Genomic DNA, 14323 nt, shown 5'->3' with positions numbered 1-14323 from the left:
TCTTGTGTCTTTGAGCAATGTTATCAAACACAGTGCCTGCTAATTGGATTTCAACACTACCTTCCTGCCTTGAACTGCCTGTCCTTGTTTTTCTTGTTTCAGCCTGTGATCTTATCACACAATCTGGAAACAATCCAGGATGCTCCTTTTGTAATACTGTTGAAACCACTTCTACAGGCTGTTCAACTACCATAGGCATCACCCACATTTGTAATCCAGCTATACCATTGCCCAGAATAAACTGAACCTCTGCAATGGGCAATTTTTCCATCACCCCAACAGTCACTTTGCTAGTTTGCTCTTTAAATTTACCTTCCACAATGGAATAGGTTTAGCATCTCCATGAACCCCACTTTTTGTCACCTGTTCCTGCAATACTCCCTCTGAACAAATAACACTATCCCACAACATTAAGGATTGACTAGCCTGTGTCTCTTAAAATTTTAGCATCTTTACCTACTCCACCCTGTACACGTGGATGTTCCCTTCACACACAAAGTCTTTAAACATTTCTGCAACCTGCTCCTTAGAATTCTCTTGGGTAAACTGTGAACACATTCCCACTTCTTTACCTATAACTGATTCCCCATTTTACTTATACCCACAAACCACTGGCTTCTCCTGTGCCTGAACCTCAGAACCCCCAGTACTTTTACTTCCAGAACTTTTCCACACACCAATAATTCCAACAGATTTTTCCTGCAATTTCCACACACTGACTTTGTGTGCCCCACTTTATTACAAGGAAACCACCTCAACTTTCGAATGTCACATCTACCCTCTGCGCCTTCATTTTTATTGAAAAAAAACTCTTCTTCCCTGACTGCCTACCTTCCTTTCACCTTCCTGCTTTCTATCCTTTTCGGATTTAAATGGGTGACAAAAAAAGATTTAGCTCTGTGAACTAACTCATAATCATCAGCTATCTCTGCTGCTTGTCTTACAGAATCAACCGTCTGTTCCTCCACATGGGTTCTCACTACTGAAGGAATTGAATCTTTAAATTCTTCCAAAAAAATTACTTCCCTAAGCGCTGCATGTGCTGTCTCTATTTTTAACGCCTGTATCCAGCAGTCAAAATTACTTCGTTTTACTTTCAAACTCAGTATAAGTTTGCCCAGGCTGTTTTCTCATATTCCTAAGTTTCTGTTGAAACCCTTCAGGAACCAACTCATATGCACTCAAAATAGGTATTCATTCCAATTTCAAATGCTGTGCTATCAATTCAATTATGTCTGATTTCCTAGCCCCTGCGCATAACCCCAATTGTAATTTATCCACCTATTCTGTTGGCTTACTCTTCGATACTTTTTGTAACCCAACCAGTTATATCTTCTACTTCCAAAAAAGATTTAGCCATGGATACAGCCATTTTTGCAGTCTCGCCACTTCAAAAGTACCTCACGCCCACCCCTGAATTCAAAGTGCTTAAAGTGCTTCTCGTACTCGTAGCCCTAAGATTCACCAATTCCAAAAAAACGATCAAGAAAGTTCAAGTATATTCCCAGACGAGCCCTCAATTATTATAACACAGCTGATGGTAAAGGATGAATGAGTTGCTCAAATCTCAAAGGGAAAGAAGAAACAACTGTCTTAATCCATTTTTTGCAATTTGTATATGTCGAGATGCAGGTTTTGAATTCAGAAGTAATAAGACCACCAAATCTCGAGGGTTTTTTTATATAAAACTAAATTAAGCATTTATTAATACAAGAAAAATTGTAAGCACATGCATATGTCTACAAAATTACTACTATAAGAACTACAAAAATACCCTAGTTAATCTGACTCTCTTACACCCCTGTTAAGACAACGGTAAAACTCAGATTTAAAGAGACCACACCCTGGACAGTCACATTCAAAATGTGTTTCTTTCAGCTCTGGGTCCTTGCAGGCAGACTTGAGGTTTACAGGCTGGAGGCTTCTCACACTTGATGGATCTTAAAATGCCTCTACCTTACACGCAATCTCCTTTCTCCTTACCTTTCTCTTTGAAAGTAAATTTTCCATTGTGTTACTAAGTTTTTAATTTGATCTCTTTTAACAATAACATCCTTTGATTCTGCCAAATTTATTAGTAAGTTTTTAAAACAAAATTGCTTCTAGCTAGGTGCAAGATTTCACCCGTTCTTTTGAATGCTTTATTTAAAAATGCAAATTGCCCCCTTGACACCTCTGTTTCTAAACTTCCCCATGCTTATCTAATTACCATTTCAAACCACCTACTTTCTACACATCAAAGCACCCAGACTAGCTGGTTTTAATCCAGTTAAGACACACACACCACTAAACTCTTTATTTTAAAAAATAATTTCCAAGAACATTATAGATAATCTCTTCATGGCATCAGTGTTGATTAGACTGCATCATGTGCAGTGAATACGGTGTGCCAGTTCTTCCCAAACTATTTTCCAATGTGACCCCATGTTAACATTTGAATATTAATGTGGCCCCAGCTGCCAAAAAAAATCAATAAAGCAGCAGTGTAACAGCCACTCTTTCTTCCCCCACTGAATCCCATGTACAGTTATCAAGCTCTCCTCCCAACCCCACCCATACACTGTAATCAGCCCCTTTGCTTCACTGATATCAAACCCAGGCCCCCACTGCCAAGATAGGAACCAGTAAAATGGGAGAAGGATGAAATTATTTTTCCATAGAATTGTATTTTTAATTCATTCATGGGATGTGGGCATTGCTGCCTAGGCCAGCATTCCTAGTTGCCCTTGGTCAGGGGCATTTAAAAGTCAACGACATTGCTGTGGGTCTGGAGTCACATGTAGGCCAGACCGGGTAAGGACGGCAGATTTCCTTCCCTAAAGGACATTAGTGAACCAGATGGGTTTTTTACAGCAATCAGTCAGCCCACTATGCCACCACCACCACCCTGTTTGAGGTTACTTCATTTCAATATTGCAGCAATAAAGCGTAGATCGCAACGGTACAACTGAGAGGGAGAGCACAAGGGTAGGACCAAGTGCTGGCGCAGTCAGAGAAGGGGGAGCTCACGATCCCATTCATTGTTTGTGCAATGCCAATTGGGGCCGCAACCATTTTGGGAACTGCTGCAGTATGCTAAATTGAAAGTACATGTAAATCGCTGTTTCACTCAGTAGTGTTTGGGGCCTTGGATAGTAAGGCGGCGGCGGGGTTGGGGGGTTGGTGGTGGGGGGGCGTAAAAGAGCAGGTACTGCATCTCCTCCACTTGTATGGACAGGTATCATAGAAAAGGGAGGGGGTGTTGGTTGTGACTGGATGTCATGGAGGGAACAGTCCCTTTGTTCCTTTCCTGCCCCTTCCAGCATGACGCCACCACCCAACACATTGGAGGTGGTGGAGGCTGGTCTATTAGATATGGAGACTGGTGGGGTGGAAGATGAGGACAAGGAGATGCCTCTCATGGTTCTGGAACAGATGGGAAGGGTGAGAGTGGAAGTGTATGAAATAGAGCAGGCACAGTGATGGTCCTGCCAACCACAGTGGGTGGAACCCTTGGTCAAGGAAAAAGGGTGACATATCAGAAGTGTTAGTGTGGAAGATTGTATCATTCGAACAGATGTGATAGAGACAGAACCTGGGAGAATGGAATAGAGCCCTTACAGGAAGCAGGCAAGGTAGCTGTGACAGTCAGTGGGTTTATTGTGAATATTGCCTGATAGTCTATGCCAGTGATGGAGACAGGAAAGTCAAGGAAGGGAAGAGATGGACCATGTGAAATGAGAGAAGAGTGGAAATTGGAAGCAAAATCAATGAAATTTTCCAGTTCAGGTGAAAGCAGCAAGTGGCACATATCCCCATATCCTCCTGGGACCCATGCAGGTTCCCAAAGCAACACCTTTTATTTGGAGGAAGTGAGTGGAGTTGAAAGAGAAGTTGTTCAGAGTGAGAACAAATTCATCCAGGCAGAGGAGGATGGGGTGGCAGATATGGACCGATTGGGCCTCTGTTCAAGCAAGAGCAGAGAGCCACAAGGCCTATCCTCGTGGGGGTTAGAAGTGTAAAGGGATTGGATGTCCATGGTGAAAAGGAGGTGCGTACAGCCAGGAAACTGGAAACTATTAAAGTGACAGAGTCACAGACGAAAGTGGGAAGAGACTGGACTAGGGGAGAAAAAGACTGAGTTAGGAAATAATCAGTTCAGCGGGGTAGAAACAAGCTGAAACAATAGGTGCAACAGGGCAGTCCCGGTTGTGCATGTTGGGAAAGAGGTAGAAGTAAGTTGTTGGAAGTTGGGGGACCATGAGGTTAGTGACAATGGAGAGAAGATCTCCAGAGATGTGGTCAGTAACGGAGATAAAAACAAAAAACTGCGGATGCTGGAAATACAAAACCAGAATTACCTGGAAAAACTCAGCAGGTCTGGCAGCATCGGCGGAGAAGAAAAGAGCTGACCTTTCGAGTCCTCATGACCCTTTGACAGAACTAGGCGAATCCCAGGAAGGGGTGAAATATAAGCTAGTTTAAGGTGGAGGGGTGCGGTGGGGGGGCGGTTGGATGGGGGGAGAGAAGTGGAGGGGGTGTGTGGTTGTAGGCAAAAGCAGTGATAGAAGCAGATCATCAAAAGATGTCACAGACAGCAGAACAAAAGAACACATAGGTGTCGAAGTTGGTGATATTATCTAAACGAATGTGCTAATTAAGAATGGATGGTAGGGCACTCAAGGTATAGCTCTATTGGGGGTGGGGGGAGCATAAAAGATTTAAAAATATTTTAAAATAATGGAAATAGGTGGGAAAAAGAAAAATCTATATAATTTATTGGAAAAAAAACAAAAGGAAGGGGGAAGAAACAGAAAGGGGGTAGGGATGGAGGGGGAGGTCAAGACCTAAAGTTGTTGAATTCAATATTCAGTCCGGAAGGCTGTAAAGTGCCTAGTCGGAAGATGAGGTGTTGGTCAGTAACGGTCCTGGTAACAATGGCATGATGTTTGATGGTTGGTTCATGTGTCCAGTGGGAGGTAGGAGGAAGTGTTGGAGAATTGACATTCAGCCTCTGCTTGATAGAGGTCAGTACACCAGACAACAGCAGCATCACCTTTGACAGCAGGTTTGATAATATTAGGACTAGACCTGAGAGAACAGTATCCTAAGTTCCCACTTCATCTCACCTTTTTAGGTATTTATCTATCTTCCCCTTAAATGTATCTATGCTACATGTGGCAGTGAGTTCCACATTCTCTGCATTCTCTGGGTAAAGAAGTTTCTCCTGAACTCTATAATAGATTTATAAGTGGCTACTTTATATTTATGGCCCCTAGTTTTGGATTTTCCCACAAGTGGAAACAATTACACAATATTCATGAGCTAAAAAGGCTACCATCAGCATAGCATGAACCTGGTTCATAAAAACCGGGTGTCAAGCAAGACAATGACTAATTTGCAATTACTTAATTATCAACATTGTGGATTCAGAAGCCATATGCTGAGTTCTGGTATGATAGCCAAGTGGTTATGGTACTAGGCTTGTAACCCCAAGATCAAGAGTTCAAATCTCACCATGGCAAAATTATGAAACAATGTAATTTCATCTGGGCAGGGAAAAGATCCAGAAGCCACATGCTCCAATACACTCTTTGCAAAGTAAGGTGCCAGTAGGTCAAGGAGTGCAATCTCATTTATTGTGATTTATACAAGGAATTTTTTTTAAACACAAACATTCCATATTTTACAAAATTCAAGACAAAGACCAGTGGAATTATTTTACCCCATATTAGGTCCTGAGCATTCACCCCACTGCACAGTGACTGAACATTTCTAGCTACCTGGTTGAAATGTTGCTCATTTGGAAGTTGCAGCTTAAAATGTTCACCTACTAGAATAAATCTCTCTCATCATTATCATCATCATCATTCACCATCCACATACCTGGTTGATGCCTTATTCAGCAGCAATAATCATCCTCGTTTGATACATAAACCATGCAAAGATATCATGCAAAAGGATTAATGGATACATTTACAAAAGTGGAATATATTTAGCAGCATTGCTGTGGAGAGTTTTCATGCAATGCATATTTTTCGCACCCACTATTTGTCTATTATACAACTTGGTATATGGCTTAATCCGATAAAGGCCAGTAATGTGTCACTTTTCACAAAGTTTTCTTTGCTTTGCTTTCTTCAGTCTTCGTTTCAGCATGTTGCTGTTCCTTTGTCAGTGACTCGTCAGCTTCCTTAATTTGCTGTGGGAACAAACATATATTAACCAAAAAGGTCCAGAAAACTTTATGCTTCCCGCCTTAATAACATGATAAGTACAGTATTGCATTCATGTCCCATTCAGATTGGAAGGATGAAAATCTTTTCTCTCCACCATTTGTTAAGTCTTGGGAATCCACAATGCATTTCCTGAACAACAAAGGCTCACGGAACAAAATGGCTCTTCCTAGTGGACATTTCAACTCGGACAAGCTGAACAGGCGATTGGTGTTAGGGACAGAAACATCACACAGGAAACATCAGTAAAGGATGTTGCTCCGAGGTTGGGGTAGTACACATTGTTTGGGACAGAGGTTTACTCTGTAGCTGGCTATGCAGTACATATCTGGAGTTAGATTGATACTGAACACAAGGTACCAGTTTCTCTGACTGGAAGGGGTGGTATTCCGAACTGGTCTGTGTTGGAGCTGTTTTTATGTTTAAAAGCTCTGGGCGTGGGAATTGAGGAAAAAGGACAGGGGATTTGGTCATGGATACCAAATCATGAAGGTGGCAAATTGTGAGTTTACGAAAGAGATAGGCAGGCTGACTAAGATGGGCAGATAGGTTGTGGTTGCAGAAACAAGGTGCAGTAATGCATTCTGGTAGGAAGAATAGGAAAAGGAAAGGCACCTTCAGTGATTAAATTTGAAATGAACAGAACAGCAGTGAATCAGGAGGAGATCTGATGGTCATGTTACTAACTAGTAAATCCAGAAACCCGGAATAACAATCCGAAGACTCGAGTTCAGAGAAATTCCCACAGTTGCTGTGGAATTTCAATACAGTTTTAAAAATCAGTATTCATTACATCATAAGATCATAATACAAAGCTACTTTCAATATGGTGTCCATGTGACTACCAGACTGTTGTAAAAACCCATCTGGTTTCACTAATGTCCTTTAGAGAAGGAAATCTGCCGTCCTAAACCAGTCTGGTCTACGTGTGACTCCAGACCCACAGCAATGTGGTTGACTCTTAACCACCCTCTGATATGGTCTAGCAAGACACACAGTTTAAAGGCAAGGTAAAAATGCTGGCCTTGTGAGTGATACAGACAGCCCATGAATGAACGAATAAAAAAAAACAAATGCAGAATCTACAACAGCTTTACAAAAGGAAAGTAGATGAATGCTTGAAGAAATAAAAGGGAAAGGACTGAGGGAAAGTAGACAGATTCTCAAATCTACTGGCATGAGATGAATAAAAGTAATACTCTCCCCAAACTGGGCATCTCACCTTGAACAGAATCAAATAAGGGCTTTAAAAAAAAAAACATTTAAGAGTGATTTGACAATTTAATACTCGGAAGTACATTTTCACTTTTACTGTTAAATGTAGAAAAGGTGGTGGTGATGAGCTTAGGGCCTGATTTACACCCCATCCAGAAATCAATATCGAGCTGTGTGGAAAACAGGAGGAGGTTTACATACACCCTCTCCAGGTGAAGAAACAGACTGTTCACCTATTTTAAACTCCATCCTGTATGACTGACGTATGTGCCATGCTGTCACCACCACAGCTTATTAAAAAGCATTGATTAAAACAGAGCTGCGATGTTGTGAATAAATTGTATCTTCACAGTTTGAAAATTATGTCTCACCAGTGAAAGATCAGTCACTTGCTCATCTCCCTACCAAATGAGGGTTTAATTCCAGATCATCAACAAAAACAGCAGATATAACCAAGCTCACTCACTGAATAAATTGAACTCTGTGGGAATGGTGGAAGTGTATTTGTCACTGTGACTATTCCTTGAATATATTTGGCTAAAATAGATTTATCTGCTGCTTAGTTTTGTCAAAAAGTTATTGACCAGCGTTCTGCAAATGACGCACTAACATGTTAAAGGGGTTTGTCTGCATTCGCTCAGATTGGACTGGAAGCTGCGCATGCATTTCACAAGGGTAATTAAAGAAATCAGTGAGGCAATTTGAAGCCTTTCATTCATTCAGCCCTTTGAACAATGTCAAGTAGTTTCTAACTGATAGAAATAGATGGGAATATATAACAGCTGCGATCTTAATTCACTCCTGTGGGACAATGCATTTTGACAGCTGTATCCAAGAGTGCAAAACACCTCGAGCTTGCAACTTCACTCTTTCCATAAACAAAAAATAAAATCCCAGCGGGTCAATGGTGACTGCATATTTTGGATGGCTGCGCAGGCAATACTGGCACATCCTGGGTGCTCTCAGACAGCAGGAGCAGAGAGATGGGCTGCTGGGTGTCTTTGGCGATGCAGTCAGTCGGTCACCTCCTATAAAAGATGTAGCTCCACTTATAACTTGGAAACTAAACTAACCCATACAATTAAACTGATTATCTCTAGTGCGCATTTGGAAAGACACAGGGACAGAGATGGGCGGGGGAGGGGGGGGGCACAGGCAAACAGAGAGAGAGACAGAGAGAGAGGGGGGGACAGAAAGAGAGGGGGACAGAGAGAGAGACAGAGAGAGAGAGAGGGGGACAGAGATGGAGAGAGAGAGACAGAGACAGAGAGAGAGAGAGAGAGAGAGAGAGAGAGGGGGGACAGAGAGAGAGAGGGGAGGGACAGAGAGAGAGAGAGAGGGAACAGAGAGAGAGGGGGGGAACAGAGAGAGAGAGGGGGGGAACAGAGAGAGAGAGGGGAGGGACAGAGAGAGAGAGAGGGGGGGACAGAGAGAGAGAGAGGGGGGGACAGAGAGAGAGAGAGAGGGACAGAGAGAGAGAGAGAGAGAGAGAGAGAGGGGGGACAGAGAGAGAGAGGGGAGGGACAGAGAGAGAGAGAGGGGGAACAGAGAGAGAGAGGGGGGGAACAGAGAGAGAGAGGGAGGGACAGAGAGAGAGAGGGGGGGAACAGAGAGAGAGAGGGGGGAACAGAGAGAGAGAGAGGGGGACAGAGAGAGAGAGAGAGAGGGGGGCAGAGAGAGAGAGGGGGGGGACAGAGAGAGAGAGAGAGAGGGGGGGACAGAGAGAGAGAGGGGGGGGGGACAGAGAGAGAGAGAGGGGGACAGAGAGAGAGAGAGAGAGGGGGGCAGAGAGAGAGAGAGAGAGGGGGGACAGAGAGAGAGAGAGAGGGGGGGGGACAGAGAGAGAGAGGGGGGGGGACAGAGAGAGAGAGGGGGGGGACAGAGAGAGAGAGGGGGGGGGCAGAGAGAGAGAGAGAGAGGGGGGACAGAGAGAGAGAGAGAGATGGGGACAGAGAGAGAGAGAGGGGGGCACAGAGAGAGAGAGGGGGGCAGAGAGAGAGAGAGAGAGAGGGGGGACAGAGAGAGAGAGAGAGGGGGGGGACAGAGAGAGAGAGAGAGGGGGACACAGAGAGAGAGAGAGAGAGAGGGGGGGACAGAGAGAGAGAGGGGGGGGGACAGAGAGAGAGAGAGAGAGAGGGGGGGGGACAGAGAGAGAGAGGGGGGGGACAGAGAGAGAGAGAGAGAGAGGGGGGGGACAGAGACAGAGAGAGAGAGAGAGGGGGGGGACAGAGAGAGAGAGAGGGGGACAGAGAGAGAGAGAGAGGGGGGGACAGAGAGAGAGAGGGGGGGACAGAGAGAGGGGGGGGGACAGAGAGAGAGGGGGGGGACAGAGAGAGAGAGGGGGGACAGAGAGAGAGAGAGGGGGACAGAGAGAGAGAGAGAGGGGGGGCAGAGAGAGAGAGAGAGGGGGACAGAGAGAGAGAGAGAGGGGGGGCAGAGAGAGAGAGAGAGGGGGACAGAGAGAGAGAGGGGGGGACAGAGAGAGAGAGAGAGAGGGACAGAGAGAGAGAGAGAGAGAGGGGGACAGAGAGAGAGAGAGAGAGAGGGGGGACAGAGAGAGAGAGAGAGAGAGGGGGACAGAGAGAGAGAGAGAGAGGGGGGACAGAGAGAGAGAGAGAGAGGGGGGGACAGAGAGAGAGAGAGAGAGGGGGGGACAGAGAGAGAGAGAGGGGGGGACAGAGAGAGAGAGAGAGGGGGGGACAGAGAGAGAGAGAGAGAGGGACAGAGAGAGAGAGAGAGAGAGGGGGACAGAGAGAGAGAGAGAGAGAGGGGGACAGAGAGAGAGAGAGAGAGGGGGACAGAGAGAGAGAGAGAGAGAGGGGGACAGAGAGAGAGAGAGAGAGAGGGGGACAGAGAGAGAGAGAGAGGGGGGGGACAGAGAGAGAGAGAGAGAGGGGGGACAGAGAGAGAGAGAGAGGGGGGGACAGAGAGAGAGAGAGAGAGGGGGACAGAGAGAGAGAGAGAGAGGGACAGAGAGAGAGAGAGAGGGGGACAGAGAGAGAGAGAGAGAGGGGGGACAGAGAGAGAGAGAGAGAGAGGGGGGACAGAGAGAGAGAGAGAGAGAGAGGGACAGAGAGAGAGAGAGAGAGGGGGGGACAGAGAGAGAGAGAGAGAGGGGGGACAGAGAGAGAGAGAGAGAGAGGGGGGGGACAGAGAGAGAGAGAGAGAGAGGGGGGGACAGAGAGAGAGAGAGAGGGACAGAGAGAGAGAGAGAGAGGGGGACAGAGAGAGAGAGAGAGAGAGGGGGGGACAGAGAGAGAGAGAGAGGGGGGACAGAGAGAGAGGGGGGGACAGAGAGAGAGAGAGGGGGGGACAGAGAGAGAGAGAGAGAGGGGGGACAGAGAGAGAGAGAGAGAGAGGGGGGACAGAGAGAGAGAGAGAGAGAGGGGGGACAGAGAGAGAGAGAGGGGGGGGACAGAGAGAGAGAGAGAGAGGGGGGACAGAGAGAGAGAGAGAGGGGGGGACAGAGAGAGAGAGAGAGGGGGGGACAGAGAGAGAGAGAGAGAGGGACAGAGAGAGAGAGAGAGGGGGACAGAGAGAGAGAGAGAGAGAGAGGGGGACAGAGAGAGAGAGAGAGAGAGGGGGGACAGAGAGAGAGAGAGAGAGAGAGGGACAGAGAGAGAGAGAGAGAGGGGGACAGAGAGAGAGAGAGAGAGGGGGGACAGAGAGAGAGAGAGAGAGAGGGGGGGACAGAGAGAGAGAGAGAGAGAGGGGGGGACAGAGAGAGAGAGAGAGGGACAGAGAGAGAGAGAGAGAGGGGGACAGAGAGAGAGAGAGAGAGAGGGGGGACAGAGAGAGAGAGAGAGGGGGGACAGAGAGAGAGGGGGGGACAGAGAGAGAGAGAGGGGGGCAGAGAGAGAGAGAGAGAGGGGGGACAGAGAGAGAGAGAGAGAGAGAGAGGGGGACAGAGAGAGAGAGGGGGGCAGAGAGAGAGAGAGGGGCAGAGAGAGAGAGAGAGGGGGACAGAGAGAGAGAGAGAGAGGGACAGAGAGAGAGAGAGAGAGGGGGACAGAGAGAGAGAGAGGGAGGGACAGAGAGAGAGAGAGAGAGGGGGGGACAGAGAGAGAGAGAGAGGGGGGACAGAGAGAGAGAGAGAGGGGGGGACAGAGAGAGAGAGAGAGGGGGGGACAGAGAGAGAGAGAGAGAGGGGGGACAGAGAGAGAGAGGGGGGGACAGAGAGAGAGAGAGAGGGGGGGACAGAGAGAGAGAGATAGGGGGGGACAGAGAGAGAGAGAGAGAGAGAGGGGGGGTGACAGAGAGAGAGAGAGAGAGGGGGGGACAGAGAGAGAGAGAGAGAGAGAGGGGGGGACAGAGAGAGAGAGATAGGGGGGGACAGAGAGAGAGAGAGAGAGAGAGGGGGGACAGAGAGAGAGAGAGAGAGGGGGGACAGAGAGAGAGAGAGAGGCGGACAGAGAGAGAGAGGGGGGACAGAGAGAGAGAGAGAGAGGGGGACAGAGAGAGAGAGAGGGGGACAGAGAGAGAGAGAGAGGGGGACAGAGAGAGAGAGGGGGGCAGAGAGAGAGAGAGGGGCAGAGAGAGAGAGAGGGGGGGGGACAGAGGGAGAGAGAGAGAGGGGGACAGAGAGAGAGAGGGGGGGGGACAGACGGAGAGAGAGAGAGATGGGGACAGAGAGAGAGAGAGAGATGGGGACAGAGAGAGAGAGAGAGATGGGGACAGAGAGAGAGAGAGAGATGGGGACAGAGAGAGGGAGAGAGATGGGGACAGAGAGAGGGAGAGAGATGGGGACAGAGAGAGAGAGAGAGATGGGGACAGAGAGAGAGAGAGAGATGGGGACAGAGAGAGGGAGAGAGATGGGGACAGAGAGAGAGATGGGGACAGAGAGAGAGAGAGAGGGGGAGACAGAGAGAGAGAGAGAGAGAGGGGGACAGAGAGAGAGGGGGGGACAGAGAGAGAGAGAGGGGGACAGAGAGAGAGAGAGAGAGAGATGGGGACAGAGAGAGAGAGAGAGAGATGGGGACAGAGAGAGAGAGAGATGGGGACAGAGAGAGAGAGAGAGATGGGGACAGAGAGAGAGAGAGATGGGGACAGAGAGAGAGAGAGATGGGGACAGAGAGAGAGAGAGATGGGGACAGAGAGAGAGAGAGAGAGAGGGGGACAGAGAGAGAACGGGGGACAGAGAGAGAGAGGGGGGACAGAGAGAGAGACGGGGGGGGGACAGAGAGAGAGGGACAGAGAGGGGAAGAGAGAGTGAGAGGGGGACAGAGAGAGAGAGAGAGAGAGAGAGTGGGACATAGAGAGAGAGAGAGAGGGATGGGGACATAGAGAGAGAGAGAGAGAGAGGGATGGGGACAGAGAGAGAGAGAGAGATGGGGACAGAGAGAGAGAGAGAGAGAGATGGGGACAGAGAGAGAGAGAGAGAGAGATGGGGACAGAGAGAGAGAGAGATGGGGACAGAGAGAGAGAGAGAGATGGGGACAGAGAGAGAGAGAGAGATGGGGACAGAGAGAGAGAGAGAGATGGGGACAGAGAGAGAGAGAGAGATGGGGACAGAGAGAGAGAGAGATGCGGACAGAGAGAGAGAGAGAGAGAGAGAGAGATGGGGACAGAGAGAGAGAGAGAGATGGGGACAGAGAGAGAGATGGGGACAGAGAGAGAGAGAGAGAGAGGGGGGGGACAGAGAGAGAGGGGGGGGGACAGAGAGAGAGAGAGGGGGGGACAGAGAGAGAGAGAGATGGGGACAGAGAGAGAGAGAGAGGGGGGGACAGACGGAGAGAGAGAGAGAGAGAGGGGGACAGAGAGAGAGAGATGGGGACAGAGAGAGAGAGGGGGACAGAGAGAGAGAGGGGGGACAGAGAGAGAGAGAGGGGGGGACAGAGAGAGAGAGAGAGAGAGAGGGGGACAGAGAGAGAGAGATGGGGACAGAGAGAGAGAGGGGGACAGAGAGAGAGAGGGGGACAGAGAGAGAGAGAGATGGGGGACAGAGAGAGAGAGAGAGAGAGGGGGGGGGACAGAGAGAGAGGGGGGGGGACAGAGAGAGAGAGAGGGGGGGGACAGAGAGAGAGAGAGATGGGGACAGAGAGAGAGAGAGAGGGGGGGGGACAGACGGAGAGAGAGAGAGAGAGAGGGGGACAGAGAGAGAGAGGGGGGGGACAGAGAGAGAGAGGGGGACAGAGAGAGAGAGGGGGACAGAGAGAGAGAGAGGGGGGGGACAGAGAGAGAGAGAGAGAGAGAGGGGGACAGAGAGAGAGAGAGGGGGACAGAGAGAGAGAGGGGGACAGAGAGAGAGAGATGGGGACAGAGAGAGAGAGATGGGGACAGAGAGAGAGAGATGGGGACAGAGAGAGAGAGATGGGGACAGAGAGAGAGAGATGGGGACAGAGAGAGAGAGAGGGGGGCACAGAGAGAGAGAGAGGGGGACAGAGAGAGAGAGAGGGGGACAGAGAGAGAGAGGGGGACAGAGAGAGAGCAGGGGGACAGAGAGAGAGAGGGGGACAGAGAGAGAGCAGGGGGACAGAGAGAGAGGAGGGGGACAGAGAGAGAACAGGGGGACAGAGAGAGAGAGGGGGACAGAGAGAGAGAGGGGGACAGAGAGAGAGAGGGGGACAGAGAGAGAGAGGGGGACAGAGAGAGAGAGGGGGACAGAGAGAGAGAGGGATGGGGACAGAGAGAGAGAGAGGGGGACAGAGAGAGAGAGAGGGGGACAGAGAGAGAGAGAGGGGGGGACAGAGAGAGAGAGAGGGGACAGAGAGAGAGAGAGGGGGGACAGAGAGAGAGAGGGGGACAGAGAGAGAGAGGGGGACAGAGAGAGAGAGGGGGACAGAGAGAGAGAGGGGGCAGAGAGAGAGAGGGGACAGAGAGAGAGAGGGATTGGAGACAGAGAGAGAGAGAGAGAGGGGGACAGAGAGAGAGAGGGAGGGGACAGAGAGAGAGAG

The 14323-nt window shown here is 48.9% G+C and overlaps 1 protein-coding gene across 1 annotated transcript in view; it reads right to left on the bottom strand.

Annotated features, from left to right (window-relative positions):
- Nucleotides 1-5596: 5596 nt before the first annotated feature.
- ano10a (anoctamin 10a) overlaps nt 5597-14323 on the bottom strand; it is a 136711-nt gene continuing 127984 nt past the window's right edge. Inside the window, exon 13 of the mRNA XM_041189672.1 lies at nt 5597-6181. Within this exon, the coding sequence (XP_041045606.1) occupies nt 6092-6181 (90 nt within the window). The 3' untranslated portion in view covers nt 5597-6091. The remainder of the gene's footprint in view (nt 6182-14323) is intronic.

The sequence above is a fragment of the Carcharodon carcharias genome, chromosome 6, assembly GCF_017639515.1.
Source record: "Carcharodon carcharias isolate sCarCar2 chromosome 6, sCarCar2.pri, whole genome shotgun sequence".
Classification (NCBI taxonomy): Eukaryota; Metazoa; Chordata; class Chondrichthyes; order Lamniformes; family Lamnidae; genus Carcharodon; species Carcharodon carcharias.
This window is presented reverse-complemented; position numbering and strand designations above follow the sequence as displayed.